Source organism: Chiloscyllium plagiosum, unplaced genomic scaffold (genome assembly GCF_037043375.1).
Source record: "Chiloscyllium plagiosum isolate Xiang-an unplaced genomic scaffold, Cpla_swu_hap1 HiC_scaffold_15, whole genome shotgun sequence".
NCBI lineage: Eukaryota > Metazoa > Chordata > Chondrichthyes > Orectolobiformes > Hemiscylliidae > Chiloscyllium > Chiloscyllium plagiosum.
In genome coordinates, this window is record NW_028270153.1 from 56,398,919 (window position 1) to 56,414,800 (window position 15,882).

General features: G+C 38.2%; 1 protein-coding gene across 2 annotated transcripts in view; it reads right to left on the reverse strand.

Annotated features, from left to right (window-relative positions):
• The window catches only part of znf335 (zinc finger protein 335), a 69,961-nt gene that overhangs the window by 22,170 nt on the left and 31,909 nt on the right, over positions 1-15,882 (reverse strand). For both annotated transcript variants that reach the window (XM_087994963.1, XM_087994964.1), the window contains exons 14-19: positions 11,927-12,092; positions 10,385-10,609; positions 7,145-7,226; positions 5,907-6,001; positions 4,533-4,810; positions 1,408-1,531 (exon numbers count right to left, since the gene is read on the reverse strand). In XM_087994963.1, the coding sequence (XP_087851089.1) occupies positions 1,408-1,531; positions 4,533-4,810; positions 5,907-6,001; positions 7,145-7,226; positions 10,385-10,609; positions 11,927-12,092 (970 nt within the window). The remainder of the gene's footprint in view (positions 1-1,407; positions 1,532-4,532; positions 4,811-5,906; positions 6,002-7,144; positions 7,227-10,384; positions 10,610-11,926; positions 12,093-15,882) is intronic.

Here is a 15,882-nt window from a genome sequence, read left to right on the forward strand (position 1 = left end):
GCAAAGTTGCATGGAGTTCTCTTTCAAACTTCAAAGTAAAAGCTTTTGCAATTACTTGTACACAAGTAGTAACATTGCACTCTGCCAGAGTCCATTGATGACAACGTATGGCACGATACTGACTGTAACAGGGATAAAATATAGAATTTTGTTAATTATGTTATGCATCCTTCAAACCAACATTTTATCATGATGGAAAAATTTGTCCTTTGGTGACACAATGTTTGTATGGAAAGGGTAGTAACGGATATCTCTGATGGAGCCGCTCATGCTAAGTTAAAAGATACGTTGTTTTTTTCCTGACAATATGTTATAACATTAGCTCAAAATGGAGGAAACTCCCATGAGCCCCTTTCCAATGGTGAAAGTGCCTATCTCAAAAGAAAAACTGCCTGTTGAGAACACAGAACCATTTTCATCCTGTTCTGTCTTTCAGGTGCACAAAGTGCAGCTCATTGGGACTAAGGAGGAACCTTTGAGCTAAGTGAATAGTTCATTTCTATTGGTGAAGGAAGTTTCCTTAGACTGGCAGTTGTTTATAAATGTTAGCTCTTCTTGGAGAAACCAGTGAGAAATGACTAATTTCTTGCTCTACACTATTTGTTTTTACATTGCTCAGTTGTATCTTGTGACTTCCGTGTACAGACTATTTGGGTTTCAGGTGGGAGTAAGTTGAGTTTTTTGTACAATATTTCTAAAGATTGGAATACAAGGAATATGGTGGATGCATGATTTTTGTTCATTCCGTCAAATACAGAGAAAAGATGATTTTACCTTAATACGAAGAACTTCAGTATTCTGCACCTAAATTAAAAGCTGATTTTAGCAACTGTGGGCTTAATGTGCACTCATTGACAGGGTAAATTAGAGACAAACATAATTGGCATGTCAATATTGGGGAACTGATTGTGATCCTTTGCTATCTGATACCTTCATTTACAAGAATAACGTTATCTAAAGGTTGAAAGGGAGGTTGGATAACAGTCAGTGTAACATGCCTTTTGTGGCATTTTCAAAGCTTCATACTGGGGATGTGGCACTGCTAAAATGGTGGGAATTTTTCTTGAACCACCTCAATTCAGGTGATATTCTTTGTGGAGATTTAACATAACTAAATGCTTGTTACACTTCGAAAGTTCAAGCGCATTTGTGGCCTGAATGAGACTGACAGCAGCATTCTTTCCCTTAAAAGGACATTAATGAAATAGCTAATTTTTTGAATGAAATTCAATAGCTTCAAGTTAAATTTTACTGATATCAATTTATTTCTAGCTTATTTTTAATTTAACTAAATTCATATTCTCAAAACATTTTCTGGATTTGTAGTGTAGTAACATTGCCCTGTGACAAACTTTAAGACACAGTGTTGAGAAAACTAAATGGAATAGAGAATACTAGATCACATACCTCAATCTGTTGAAACTGATTCCCCTGCACGTTGGTTGTCATTATGAAGTGACCATGGTGCTGTTTTAACTCATCGCCACTGACTACCACAGTGTGAGCAACATCCCCACTGCCATCAGAGCCACTGGGGAAGCAAAACAGAGGTAAACATAAGCAAATAAACAGGTTTACACTGTTGTGTGCAGCAAACGCCACCACTATCATATTCAGGGCAATTGTTGAGATTTGGTATTTTACACTACCTAACTTTTAATGCAGTATTTACTGTGATGAGAAGCAAGAAAATAATTGGAAGACTCGAGCAATTACTTATTATTTGATCTATAACATTTAAAATATAAAATATATGAGAAGATTTGTAGCTCAGGTTGAGGTTTTGGATGTAGGTTTGCTCGCTGAGCTGTAAGATTCATTTCCAGATGTTTCGTTACCCTACTAGGTAACATCTTCAGTGGGTCTCAAGCAAAGCAATGCTGAAAATTCCTGCTTTCTACTTATATGTTTGGGTTTTTTTGGGTTGGTGATGTCATTTCCTGTTGTGAAAAAAAATACCGTGCAAGGACTGTAACAAACATACATTGGACAAACAGGCAGAAAACTAGCCACCAGGATACATGAACACCAACTAGCCACAAAAAGACATTACCCTCTCTCACTAGTACCCTCACATACAGATGAGGAAGGACATCACTTCGACTAGGACAACACATCCATCCTAGGACAAGCCAAACAAAGACATGCACGAGAATGTCTAGAAGCATACAGTTCCGGTTGGAATGCCATCAGCAAACACATCAAGCTAGACACCATCTACCACCCCCTGAGAAAAGGAACAGGAATGACTTCGCCACAGGAAATAACATTATCACAGGAAATGTCATCACCAACCCAAAAGAAACCAAAACATAAATAGAAAGCAGGAATTTTCAGCATTGCTTCACCCGAGGCCCACTGAAGATGTTACCTAGTAGGGTAACAAAACTTCTGGAAATGAACCTTCCAGCTCAGCGAGCAAACCTACATCCAAAATTTAAAATATATACAGAACCTTGATTATCCGAATGACATGGGCGAGGAGTATTTTGTTCGGATAACTGATTGTTCGGATAACTGATTGTTCAAATAATGGATAACATTTTTACGGGACTTTGAGATCTTGTTCGGGTAATCCGAAATTCGTAACTGACGTTTGGATAATTGAGATTGTTCTGTATACAGACGGGCAGGGACTATATCGTTCAGATAACAGAGTTCGGATAACGGCTGTTCGGAAAAGTAGATAATGTTTTTACGGGATCTTGAGGTCTTGTTCGGATAATCGAGGCTGTTCTGTGTAATATATATACAAAAAATGCCAAATTTTGCCACAGGATCCCCACGTAGCCATGCACACATATAGTGCAAGTAATGAAAAATAAAAGATACACTAGTCATTCAAGCAATGTTTCTGAGCTCCTGGTTGGATTTGGAAGCTCAGTTATTTAGTTAACAATTGAAAATGAAACAACAATAAATGATACGGTTTCTCAATGAAACCCTCAATAATGAAAGTGAAATGGCAACATTCAAAGAAAGAAAACTCTGAGTAGACTTGAAGAGTCCATTAACCAACTAGTCCCCAGGATACATGAACATCAACTAGCTACAAAAGGACATGACCCACTCTCACTAGTATCCTTACATACACATGAGGAAGGACGCCACTTTGACTGGGACAATACATTCAACCTAGAACAAGCCAAACAGAGACACACACAAGAATTCCTAGAAGCATGGCATTTCAACTGGAACTCTATCAACACACACCGACTTGGATCCCATTTACCACCACCTCAGAAAAAGAACAGGAAATGGCATCACCACAGGAAATGACACCATCATTCCAAGGAAACCTAAACACATGAATAGGAAACGGGCCATACCACCAGTGCTTCATCTGGAGGCTCACTGATGATGTTACCTAGGATGGTGAGGAAACGTCTGAAAATGATCTTCCAGCTCAGCGAGTAAACCTACATCAGAAGCTCAACCTGAGCTACAAATCTTCTCACAACTCAGTAACACAAAACATGTTGGCACTGGAAGTTTTGACCATAAAACCATTAGAAATTGGAGCAGAAGCAGGTCAGTCAGTTCATTGAGTCTGTTACACCATTCAATGAGATCATGGCTGATCTGATAATCTTTAACTTCCCTACCCATTTTCCATTACCTTTGATTACCTCATTAATTAAAAGTTTGTTCATCTCCGCATTGAATATACTTAATGATTCAGCCCTCGCAGCCTTCTACAGTAAAGAATTCCACAAATTCACTACCCTCAGAAAATAAATCCTCCTCATCCTTGTCCAAACTCAGCAACCCCTGACTCTGAGATTAAAGACTGGAAATAAATAATTCTAAAGTGAACTATTCAAGATGGTTCAGTCCAGTATCTTGTACTGGTGACTACCTATTTCAGCTAAATTGGTTCAACTTTTTAATGAGGCAATGAAGTGGAGTAGGTGAGTACAGAAGATGTGGTACATATGGACTTCCAAAAGGCATTTGGTAAAGTACCACTGAATGGACTTGAAGCAAAGTTGAAGTCCACAGAATAAGAGAGCATGGACACAAAGTTGGTTGAGTATTAAGGAACAGAGTGAACAACTGTATTTCAGAGTGGGGGATGTTTTATAGCAGGGGACCCAAGAGTTTCTATTAAGACCATCACCTCACTTGATCTATATTAAGGATTTGGGAGTGCAGGGCATCATTTTAAAATCTACAGATGACAAAACAGGGAAACACTAGGAACTTTGAGGAGAATCATGACAGATTACAGAAGGACATAAACAGGTTGGTGTAATTGACAAATTTGTGGCAGATCAAATTTATTGCAGAACAGTGAAATGTGGTATGTTTGGTCAGAAGAAAATGGGGAGGCAAGACAAACTAAAGGAAATTGTACATGGGGTGCAAATGTTGAGAGACTTGCAAAGATCCAAAGAATGCTAAACATGGCACAGCAAGCTGAGAAAGTGATTTTAAAAAGTATCCAGAGCACTTAAAGTTCTAGCTCCATAAAACAATAGTTACTGTTAGAAAAAAGGTCAGGAGATTAGCACTGTTTACTCTTATGTTACCTGTAAACTGTGGTAGCATGTTGCATTTCCTCACTTCCGGGTGTGACAATATTGTATTCTGTCCCACTGGTGTAGGGGTTGATGGTAACCTGTGGAATTCCAGAGTTCTCTAGGGTTGCAGTTTCGTACATTTCCTGGACCACGGTCTCACCATGTTCGCCCACGTGCAATGTGACAATTTTGTGTTGGGGTGACATGGTCAATTGCTCTTCCTCACGGTTTTGAGATTCCGGAGAGGTCTGATCTTGGGCTGTACTATCTGATTTCAGTACAGCCACCTGAGTAGGGCACAACAAACATGTGACAGCCAAAACTTACCACAATCTCTACTCAAATTTTGCCTCATCTTTTATCCTTTCGCAAGTGCCTCCGTTCAGATGTCCAATACTTTGGATCCAATATTAATCATGTTTCTTTTCTATTTAAATGCAAACAGCAAGCGATAAACATACTATAACATATGGGTGGTCTCTGGACATTCATTATAAAGATACTCCCCATACTCTGCTGAAGTTATTTTGCAGAACGTTGTATAGACCTCAGTGAAAAAAAAATTTACACCAGGAACACTCAAATCTGACCGTTCCTGATATACCTGGTATTTGGCCTAACTTATCATCGACAGAACATAGGAACTGTCAGTATTCCAGAATTAGATTTTCCATGAATAACAGGTTGGCGATGAAGTAGATAAAGGTTAATTTCAAATTAAGAAATTGCACTGTAAATTAGACACAGTACAGCCAAAGAACACATCTACAAGTAGTCAGATTAGGCCTTCTATTTCCAACCCAGCGGATTCCTTGAAGCTTTGAGCACGTGCTGCTCTGTCCTTCTATTGTGACAATTCTCTGTAGCCTCATAGCCATTTCTAGAATCTTCATACTTGTACATAAAATTCTAACTTCTCCGATAAGGTTAACAATTCTAAGTTGTCAGGATAGGATCGTTTATCCAGAGACCACGCAACTGGAAGTGTAGATCAGTTCAAGTTGTAAAGAATATGCAAGAACAAAAACAAAACACCCTAAAAGAAAAAAAATTGCATAGACTGAAGTAAAAGCAGCTGGAAAGTGCCAAGAAAGAACATCCATAACATGTCACATCACGTTATATACCCTATATAACAAAACTCTGCAGAATGTTACACTGTTCGCGATGGGCAAATTTTCAGCTGGGAGGCATGCCAATAAAACTCCTTAAGGTGCTTTTCCTACAGCCCACCCAGTTATTATTTAATATGAATGACTGCATAGTCACTCAGTAACTCAACTGGGGAAAATGTGCACTTATAGAGTCATAGAGATGTACAGCACAGCTTCTCCAAGATACAGGTTTTGTTCTAAGTTTGAAGCTTATTTCAAAGTGCCGCACCTGTAATGAGTTTGTAACCAGTTCTCTTGGTGTACTCATATTCAGCAGAAGATCTAGGGCACTTTGTGCAGTGATCTCAGAAGATTCGCTTGTACCTGTGAGCAGAAGATTGCACGTTTACTCATCACACTGAAAACATTCTCAATACATCTTTTTTCCCCCAAATGGAAAGAGTGAGATTAGACGTTTATCAGATATTGGATTAGCGGCTGAAACTTACAGTCTGTTCTGATATAATGCAATAGTTTCCTTTCTGTGTGGTCCCATGTTGTAAGAAAATTATGTAATAGCAGCACAATTTAAACCAATGGGACGTGAATCACATTACAGCCAATGCAGGTAAGAAAAGTTCACGGTCCAAAAATAATCATTTAAATTCTTCAAATCGCTTTATAGCCAATTCACGTTGAAGAATGCTCGTCATGCAGAACTGATTTTTTATGCCACGTGATATGACAATAGATTTTCATGTAGATTCAGAAGGATCAAGAATTACAACTGCTAACTGTGGTTAATTCCTAGTTTTTTAAACTGGTTGAGATTTCCAACGTCAGATCAGAGGTAGACAGCAATTTGCAAAAGTGAAGGCTTAACAAATGTATTTACACATCAAATTGCTGTCTGCTTGTGGAATTTTGTATTTGTTTTCGAGAAAATGCTCTCCTGGTCAGCCTACCATTTATACCCTCCATTAACTGGACCTCATGCAAAACACATGATATTATTTTTCTAACTTGCATTGAACATCCTCAGACTTGTCTCAGTGATGCAGTCTCACCATTAGATCACCAACATCTGCAGATTAAAATTCTCATCTTTGGATCTGAAGGCATCAATGACCTCATCCCTTCCCATCTCTATATACTTTTAAGAATTCAATATTCGTCCAGTTTTAGTCTTCTATACCCCAACCCTATGAAAAACCCAAATCCTCATCAGCACCATCCTTCATTCTACTATTCATAGATATGTCTTCAGTCATCATGGCCTGAAGTTCTGAGATTCACTCCCTACTTAAGTCTCTTCTCTTTTAAGCCTTCCTTAAAACCCATTTTCTTCTTTTGTCAGGTTGCATGGCAGAGAAACTTCTTGTCACATTTTGCTATGAAGGAAGTTACATAAATCCAAATTCTATGTATATTTTAGGAACAGTTGGTCATATTGGAAGGATCACAGTAAGAAAATAAAAACAGATTAGTTTCTACAGTTTAAAAAAAGTGCAACATGAAGTCACATACCCTGCTCATAAATGATTGTAGCAGTTCCCAAAGAATCTTGGTTGACCATCGATGTTGGAACAGTCTGGTAGGTCAGGGGTATCTAACAATATAAAAATGCAGAATTTTAGACAGATTACAGAAAGTTCATTGGAGGAAAAATCATTTACAGCAAGGGAACGGAATCTAATCACCAACTGCTTAGGTTTCTTGGAATGAGAGAGTCTGGAGATTTGGAAGAGGTAGAGATGATTGGCTCACATGTGATATTCAAGCACTAGCAATTTTGCATACGATTTAACCGTAACATTGATTTACTTTGACCCCAAAGCTCACAGTAAATTGCCAGATGAATATTTCACTATTTGTGGAAACTAAACAGATGCTATTTTTGAAAACAGACCAATTTCTTCATAAAACTACTTATTTTAGAATGGATTCTACCATTGACATACAGAGGAAGAGTAGAAGAAAAAAATAATTTGTATAACGATAGGCTATTGGGACATTCCCAAATTCCCATTTTACTGAAGGCAGTGAAAGCAAGACATTTAATATTATGAAGGCTAAGGCAGACAGATTCCTTTGCCAAGCAAGGACCTCATATTGTCAGTGGTAAGTGGGAATGCTATTCAAAACATAGAGCTTGATCTATTTATTGGTTGAGTAGGCTAGAGGGACCAAATGGTGTACTTCTGCTCTTAGTTTGCATGTTTTTGAGAGCAGTAGATTTATTTCCATGTATTGTTGTTGTTTATAGGTTTGTAACTGAAAAGAATAACAGTGAATAGTAAGCATCATTACAAAATATCACTGCAAATCAATCAAAACATGACATGATATGACAAGACATTACTCTTTGGATATGGGGTGCAAAAAAAAAAGAGGGGAGGTGAAGAGGAAAAGGAAATATTTAGTTTTAAAAATGAAGACCAAGAATAATCAGTTTAGTTATCCAATGAAATCCTTGATATTAAAACAAAACAAATTAAATCAGAGAAGTACCATTTCGGAATGCACTGGCTTCATAAAGTAGATGCAAGCTTGCAAGGCAGCAAGGTCAATCCACAAAGCAACAATTTGAATTTGAAAGGCATCTTTTCTAGAGATTGCTAGGCAAGTTCGACATTACAATGTAAATAAATGCTGAGGATTATACTTTTCTCTCTGACAGGCTGTTGACAAGAGATAACATTCAGTCTTAAGAATAATGCTGTGTGTGCCATATCACTTTTTTTCTAGTCATCTGCTGGGTCATGCTGCCTTTCATATAATTATGGTATTGTGCTCACAATGTATCAAGTCAAAAAAATGAAGGTTAGATTTAAACAATACGCAATGAATTTGATGCAGAAATTCAATCGCATTTTCTGTCTTCCTTTCATAAACTACAATCTACTGAGTTACTGCATTAGAACGGTGATAGCTTTCCTTGTCATTCAAACATAGATGCAGTTCATGGGATTAAAATCATGATTTGGCACCAGTTGTTGTGTGAAAAAAAACCAAGTGGAATTAGGAATCAAGTGGAAAATTTAAGAATTATTCAACAATGTACTATTACACATCAGATTGGCAAAAAAAAAGACTTCAAAAATAAACTTATAGAAATAACAAGTTAGCTGAAAAGATGAAGAATTTGCAACAGCATTCACATGTAAATTTATAGATAGCTCAGAAGACATTAAATCGGTGAAAGGAAACAACAAGCTAGTTAGAAGCCGAAATAGAAAAGTAAATGGAATGGAGAGGAATCTAAGACAACTGAGAAACTTAAAGCATTAACAATAATGAAAACAACAGGCATCTGACAACACCCAGCAAAGTTAAGGAACACAAGAGTAGACAATTCAGCCCTTTCAGCCTGCTCCTCAACCAAAATAATCATGGCTAATCAAACACCTCAATGTCTTCTACCCTACATATCTTAATGTCATTGTTATGTATAAATCTGTTAATTTCTACTTTGAACATACTCAAAGGCTGAGCTTCCACAGTTCTCTGCCGAAGGGAATTCCAAAGGTTCACAACACAGTTAGAAAAAGTAATTTACATCAGGGAGCTAAGTGGCATCTCCATGGTTTTGAATGTGTCCTCTGTTCCCAGACTTCCTAGTCATGGGATATATCTTACCTGCAAATAACCTGACTATTCCTTTGTGTTTTGTAGGTATCATCTCTCTTTATTCAAAACTCTAGAGAATGCAAGTCCGGTTTGCCCAATCTTTCTTTACAGGATGTTCCTAGGTTTGTAGGAATAAGTCTGGTGAACCTTTGCTCCTCTATGCCAACAGTTTCATTTCAAAGGTAAGATGACCAAAACTGCAATATACTCTAGGTGCTGTCTAACCAAGGTCCTGTGCAATAGAAGACTTCACTGCTCTTGTATTCAAGTTCTCTTGCAACAAAGGCCAGCATACCATTAACCTTCCGAGACTGGTGAACATACAGTAAAAAGAAACATGTGGAAGCAAATATTACCACTAAATTCAAGATGGAAGTGTACACATCTTTGCAATATTATTCCCTAAAGAAAGGTGCACTCTTTTGTAAACTGCATTCACAGAAACACTGATGGAGATATTTTGTCTACTTTGTTGCCTATGGGGTTGGGGAGGGTGAACATAACCAAACAAATATTTAGGATTTTAGAGGTGCCCATTGTGAAGGAAGAGTTGTTGCAACCATGATGATACATAAGTTTGAGATGGGAGGGAAGAAGAGAATTTCTTTAATGTTTATTATAAGATTATTTTTCAGCAGGAATTGACAAAGTGAATCTACTCAAGTTTTTAAGTAGATAGGGGCTTCTGGAAAAATTTGCATGGGTCATGTAGTTTTGAACTAGGTGACTGGAAGTAATGTTACACTGGTAACATTACTTCCAGTGCCCACCCTATCTAACCCACTGCCCTCAGCCTTTCCTCGTAAGACATTCCTTCCATACTAGGCAACATCCTAGTAAATCTCCTCTACACCCTTTCCAAAGCTTCCACATCCTTCTTATAATGCGGTGACCAGAACTGTGCACAATACTCCAAGTGTGGCCGTACCAGAACTTTGTACAGCTGCAGCATAACCTTCTGGTTCCGGAACTCAATCCCTCTATTAATAAAGGCCAAAACACTGTATGCCTTCTTAACAAACCTTTCAATCTGGGTTCAGGGTTATAGCAGAGAAAACATAGGCAAAGAAGAGAAGCACAAATCTAGAAAATTCCACAAAGACATTATTGGAAACAATCACAAACCAATGCACTCACAATGGTATCTCTCACGCTTTCCTGTGTAGACTGCATCTGCTCATGCTGTTGTTTTAACTCTTCGATCTGCTGCAGAGTGAAGAATGGCCGGCGTCTGCGTGGTGGCTCTTCGGGATGGATCTTTGCCCAGTCTTCATAATACTCCTGATGGCGGCACTGAACATGCAGTCGCAAGTTCTTCTTGTGTTTGGTATTGAAATGGCAGAGGTCACAGGAGAATGGCTTCTCACCTATGAGATCATGTATTTAATACTTGTAATTCTTTCCCAAAGACAAAATGATTCACGCTGTTAAACCAACTCTTTTATTTCAAATGGTAGAAATATACTGGTCAAAATACTATTCAGGAATGTGGCTCATTGCTACGACTATAATTCCATTAATAATATTAAACTGCAAATCCCATTAAGCTACACACAACAGTTAACTACAGGGCTCAAAGGATTATTATGGCATGGTCTTTTCATCTTAGAAACTTGGGTTCGAGTGCACAATTTACAGTTTATTGTTAATCTTATACCAATCAACCATTTTGGCCAATCTGTATACAAAACAGAAAAACTTCACATCAGCTTCTCTGACTCCATCTGGCCTCCATTGCTGCTATAGCATATCAAAACGGTCCTTCAAATTTTCAAATATTTGCTCGATAACGAGTGTGATTTTTAATCATTTGTCATTACGGTCACCAACTTTCCCATTTTCATATCAGGTAAATCATTTACAATTAAGTAATGTGGAACTATTTTTCATAACTGTTATTGTTAATTATAAAATCAGTGCCCACATAGTAATTCCCTTAATTTTCCCAAAATGGTTGATCAGCAACCAGTTAAGGTGTAACACTGTATATTTAAATTTTCATATTACAGTGCGCACTATTCAACATTGACCAGTTAAACTAGTTAGCAAATACATACATCTGTCAGCTGCAATAATCTTATAGACTTAATCATTTCTAAGTGGAAAATAATTTGTCAAAACACAGACTTGCCATAAAATATGAAAGTTTCTTTTTTAAAACTACAGTGGCAATTTGTCTTATTTATAGCTTGGGCAAAGAATGTCTAATTTGATAAATTGTCCAAAGCAAAAACACACAAAGCAGTTGGGGATTGTATTATAATATTAACACATTTCAGATATCACTAAATAGGATATTGTTCAGACAGGTAGCTCTTGCCGGTGTGATTTAAATAAAATACTAGCAACATCTTATCAGGTAAGCACATTCTGTCTCACACACAGCATTTAGACCATGCAGTTCCCTTCAAACCACACTACAATTTATATTTCCCAATATGTTGCAATGGAAGATGTTATATTTCATTCTGCAGAAGCCTTCGAGGATGATGGAATAAAATGTACACTACTCCAGTAGAGCTGTGTACTACCCCTGCATGATAAAAAAAGTGCATTTTATGTGACCTATGGCAGCATTTTAAAAACAAAATAAAATGAAACATTTAAAGCTCTTCAATGGAATTCTGTGATTGAAGGTGACAAATATCTAAAAGGCAACCGAAGAACCATCCCTCACACCTCACCTGTATGTTTAATGGCAACATGAGAAACCAGAAAATCTTCTTTGATGGTGGAATATTTGCAAAAATCACATTTAAATGGTTTATCTGTAGTATGCGATAGCTGGTGGTTAAGAAGGAGCTTCTTGTTTTCACAGACATAGTCACAGAATTCACATTTAAATCTAGAAAGCAAAATAAAAGTTAAATACAGGACAACACAGATCATGGTCTCACCAGACTACTACTACTGGGCTGAACTTTTTAAAAAATGTACTTTCAAGGCATTGCTATCTGGGTCAACATTTATTACCCATTCCTGATTGCCTGGAGAAGGCAGTGGTGAGCTGCCTTATTAAATTGCAGTATTTGAAGTGTAAGGATACCCACAATACTGTTCAGGAGAAAACTCCAGGACTTGGACCCAGTGATATTGAAGGAAAGGCAATATAGTTCCAAGGCAGGATGGGGAGTAGCTTGGAGAGAAATGCAGGTGTTGGTATTCCCATGCATCTGCTGCCCTTGCCATTCTAGGCAGTTGAGGTCTGAGCTGGCCATTTTGGCCAGTTAATGCACTTAATTAGGATGGAATACTGTACTGCCAATATGCTCAGATAGTGAAGACAATGTAGTTGGAATATCAAATGCCAATCAAGTGGGCTACTTTGTCCTGGATAATATCAAGGTTCTTAAGTGTTGCATGAGCTGCATCCTTTTCGATAGCTGAAACAAAAAAACTTCTGAAAGATAAACTCACTGATGAATAGATTTCCATCATTCAGACTTGACATGTTGGTGTCATTATTCAGGTGCATGTGAAGGATAGCGCCAATGTTTGCATGGTTGACAAGGAGGGAGACAGCCCTAGTCTGGAGTGCAAGAAGACATCCATTTACTGATCAGGTAGCCAGAAAAATGGTAAATGGAATTCAGATTAGAGAAGTACAAGATAATGGATTTGGGAAGCTCAAACTAGGCTAGAAAATATACAATAAATGGTATAAACAGAGGGATATTGTTGCTGGCAAATCCAGAAAAATCAATTTATTGTAAAAGGTACTTCAGGCAGCATGTAGGTTACTGTGCTTAATTAGCTAAGTCACGGAATACTAGAATAATGACGTTATTCAAGAACTACCTAAAGCACCAGTAGCCTACAGCTGGAGTAGCTTGTACAGATTTGGTCAGCATAATTAAAGGAAGGATATGATCACTATGAGAAGGAGATTTAGGAAGGCATTTCCATGAATTGAGAATCTCAATTACAAAAACCAAAAGTGAAATGGCTAGGAAAGACCTATTTCTCATGGAGAAAGGTGTAAAATCAAGGGATACAGTTCTAAAATAAATGATTGATGGATTATAGCAAAATAGAGAGTTTTTTTTTAAATCTGGAAGTTGTAAGAGTCTACAGCTCACTACCTGAAAAGAGGTGGCAGAGTAGAAACTATCATTGTATTTAAAATGTATTTAAACATATACTTTGAAGTATTGTTACCGACAGGGTTATGGATCAAGAGTAAGAATAGGTGAAATAGTATCCTTTCCAATTTTAAAATGTACTATGTACTAAAGAGCCTCCTTTAGATCACTAGATTACTTTACAGTGTGGAAACAGGCCCTTCGGCCCAACAAGTCCACCCGCCGAAGCGCAAACCACCCATACCTCTACATTTACCCCTTACCTAACACTACGGACAATTTAGCATGGCCAATTCACCTGACCTGCACATCTTTGGAACTGTGGGAGGAAACCGGAGCACCCGGAGGAAACCCACGCAGACACGGGGAGAACGTGCAAACTCCACACAGTCAGTCGCCTGAGGCGGGAATTGAACCCGGGTCTCTGGCGCTGTGAGGCAGCAGTGCTAACTACTGTGCCACCGTGCCGCCCACATACTAGCAACAGCAAAATTGTGAACAAAAAGAGGGCTCTGCACCCAATTCCAACAGCCCTAAACTCTTGATGCATTTTTAAGCTGCAGATAGGATTGTGAGCAGCCTTCATGATGGTACTGGACAGTATATCACCATTGCTGAAGTGCAATACCAGTGTTTAAAAAAACAGCATTGCACGATTGCAGTGGTGGTACACTGTAGCTGCTATCCACCTTGTGCATCAAGGAATACAACTGAAACTAGATTTCTTAATCCTCCCCAACTCCCCCCCAACACCAGACAGAAGGAATGAACTAGTTTCCCCATATTAAAATGCAATAAGTCTTGTCAGAAAACAAGTTACACATCAGAAATCCCCATTTCCAATGAAATGTTTTAAAAAAATTAATTGAAAAAATTAATTAATTATGGCTTCTGTGCCATAAACTTCTATTATTTCAATGTGCAGTTTCTCACTCTCATAAATTTAATCCTTTTGCAAAGTAACAAATGTTAAACATTATTTGGTACTTAAATTAACATTGCAATACTTTCCAGCAAATTAATTTAAACAAAAGTCTCAGACAATGGTGGCAAGCAATGAGATCAAATTCAGTCTATAAGGAACCAACAGGGGGAGACAACTCAGATTTTAGCAAGTGAGTTCAGAGCAAAGCTGTCTCCAATTCAGCAGTAAATTGGCAAAGCGACTCAGTTAATTGATAACCGTGAAGTGAGGCCCCTTACAATCATGGCTGATTAAGGGTTGCATCTTCGTTGTTCTAGCTTTCTGCTTCCCTGCAGGAGGGTCTAGAGGATGTCTTGTGGTTGGAGTGAGATACAATATTAGGGCAGATGGTAAAAGCATTAACTCACATCTTTCCCAGCTTTTCACTCAGGTCAAGTTGCCATCTCTACTATTTCTGCATCAGTTCAGGAAGCGAAAAAGGGAAGATGGAGCTGGTGGATCCACAAGAGAAGCATTTTTTCCACCATTTCTTACAGATCACAAGCAGGTCTGACCCCCCTCTGGCTCTTCAAGCAAGCTTTGAACCTCCCTCCCCCCGCCACATCACTTTCCCTGGAACCTCATTATCTGCTCTTTCCACATTCCATGATTATTTCCACCTTCCCCACCTCCTTCCCAACTACTGGAACAATTTGCAAGGTTACTTAGGTGTGACTTCCAACAGCAGGTAAGACAGGCTGAATAGCCTCCTTCTGTATATGTAACATTTTTCTGATTCATTCCATGGCATCCTTTCCTTCTCATTGGCCAGGCAGCCAATTTGACCAGACAGTCAGAAAACATATTTAAATAAAAATATGATCCTGCTGTTATGTTTTGCAGGATCTCCAGACCCAGACCCTGCTAGGTTCTACAGCTGGTTCCCACTTCACAACACCTCTTGCTCAACAAGAAAGAAATGAGCAAGGAAGGATAAGATGTCTACCCAGTCAGTTCAGCAATCCAAACAGGTTTAAAGCAAAGAGTATACATTTGCTTAAGTACCCATTTTGTAAACAGTAAACCAGAGTGAATTCCAATAAATGAAGTACATATTTCAATGAGCAAGAACAATGATACAGAAGCACGGGGAACAAAATTTAAGAAGTGCAGTCACTCCATCTACTGGCAGAAATATTACCTCACACTGGCATTATTACCTTAGCAGAAGATGTTCAAAATTTCCTCATCTCATTTCTTCTGCCACCTCTTGCTCATGAATACTGTTTCCTGTTTATCTTTTTAATTCACTCAAACCTTTCTTTACAATTCTGACCTTAATGTTTAGCACCTAATGCTTCTTACATTCACACTCACCCTTCTCATGCTTCTAGACTTTAGAGGCAAAGTTAAAGTGCGCTCTAAAGCTTCAATAGCTCCCTACATGCTATATACAGCCATAATAATCCCTAATGCTCTTCTCTACTTTTGCTATTCCCCTTTGCTCATTTAGTTTGCTTTTGCTTATTTATTTTTGGCTGTCTTTTGCTCACACAGCACTTTCCCCTCTATTTCTTGAAGTTGAGAGGAAACCGGAAGAAGTGGCTGTTCTGAACAGCAGGAGGAATTGACCAAAGTTAAGACCACCC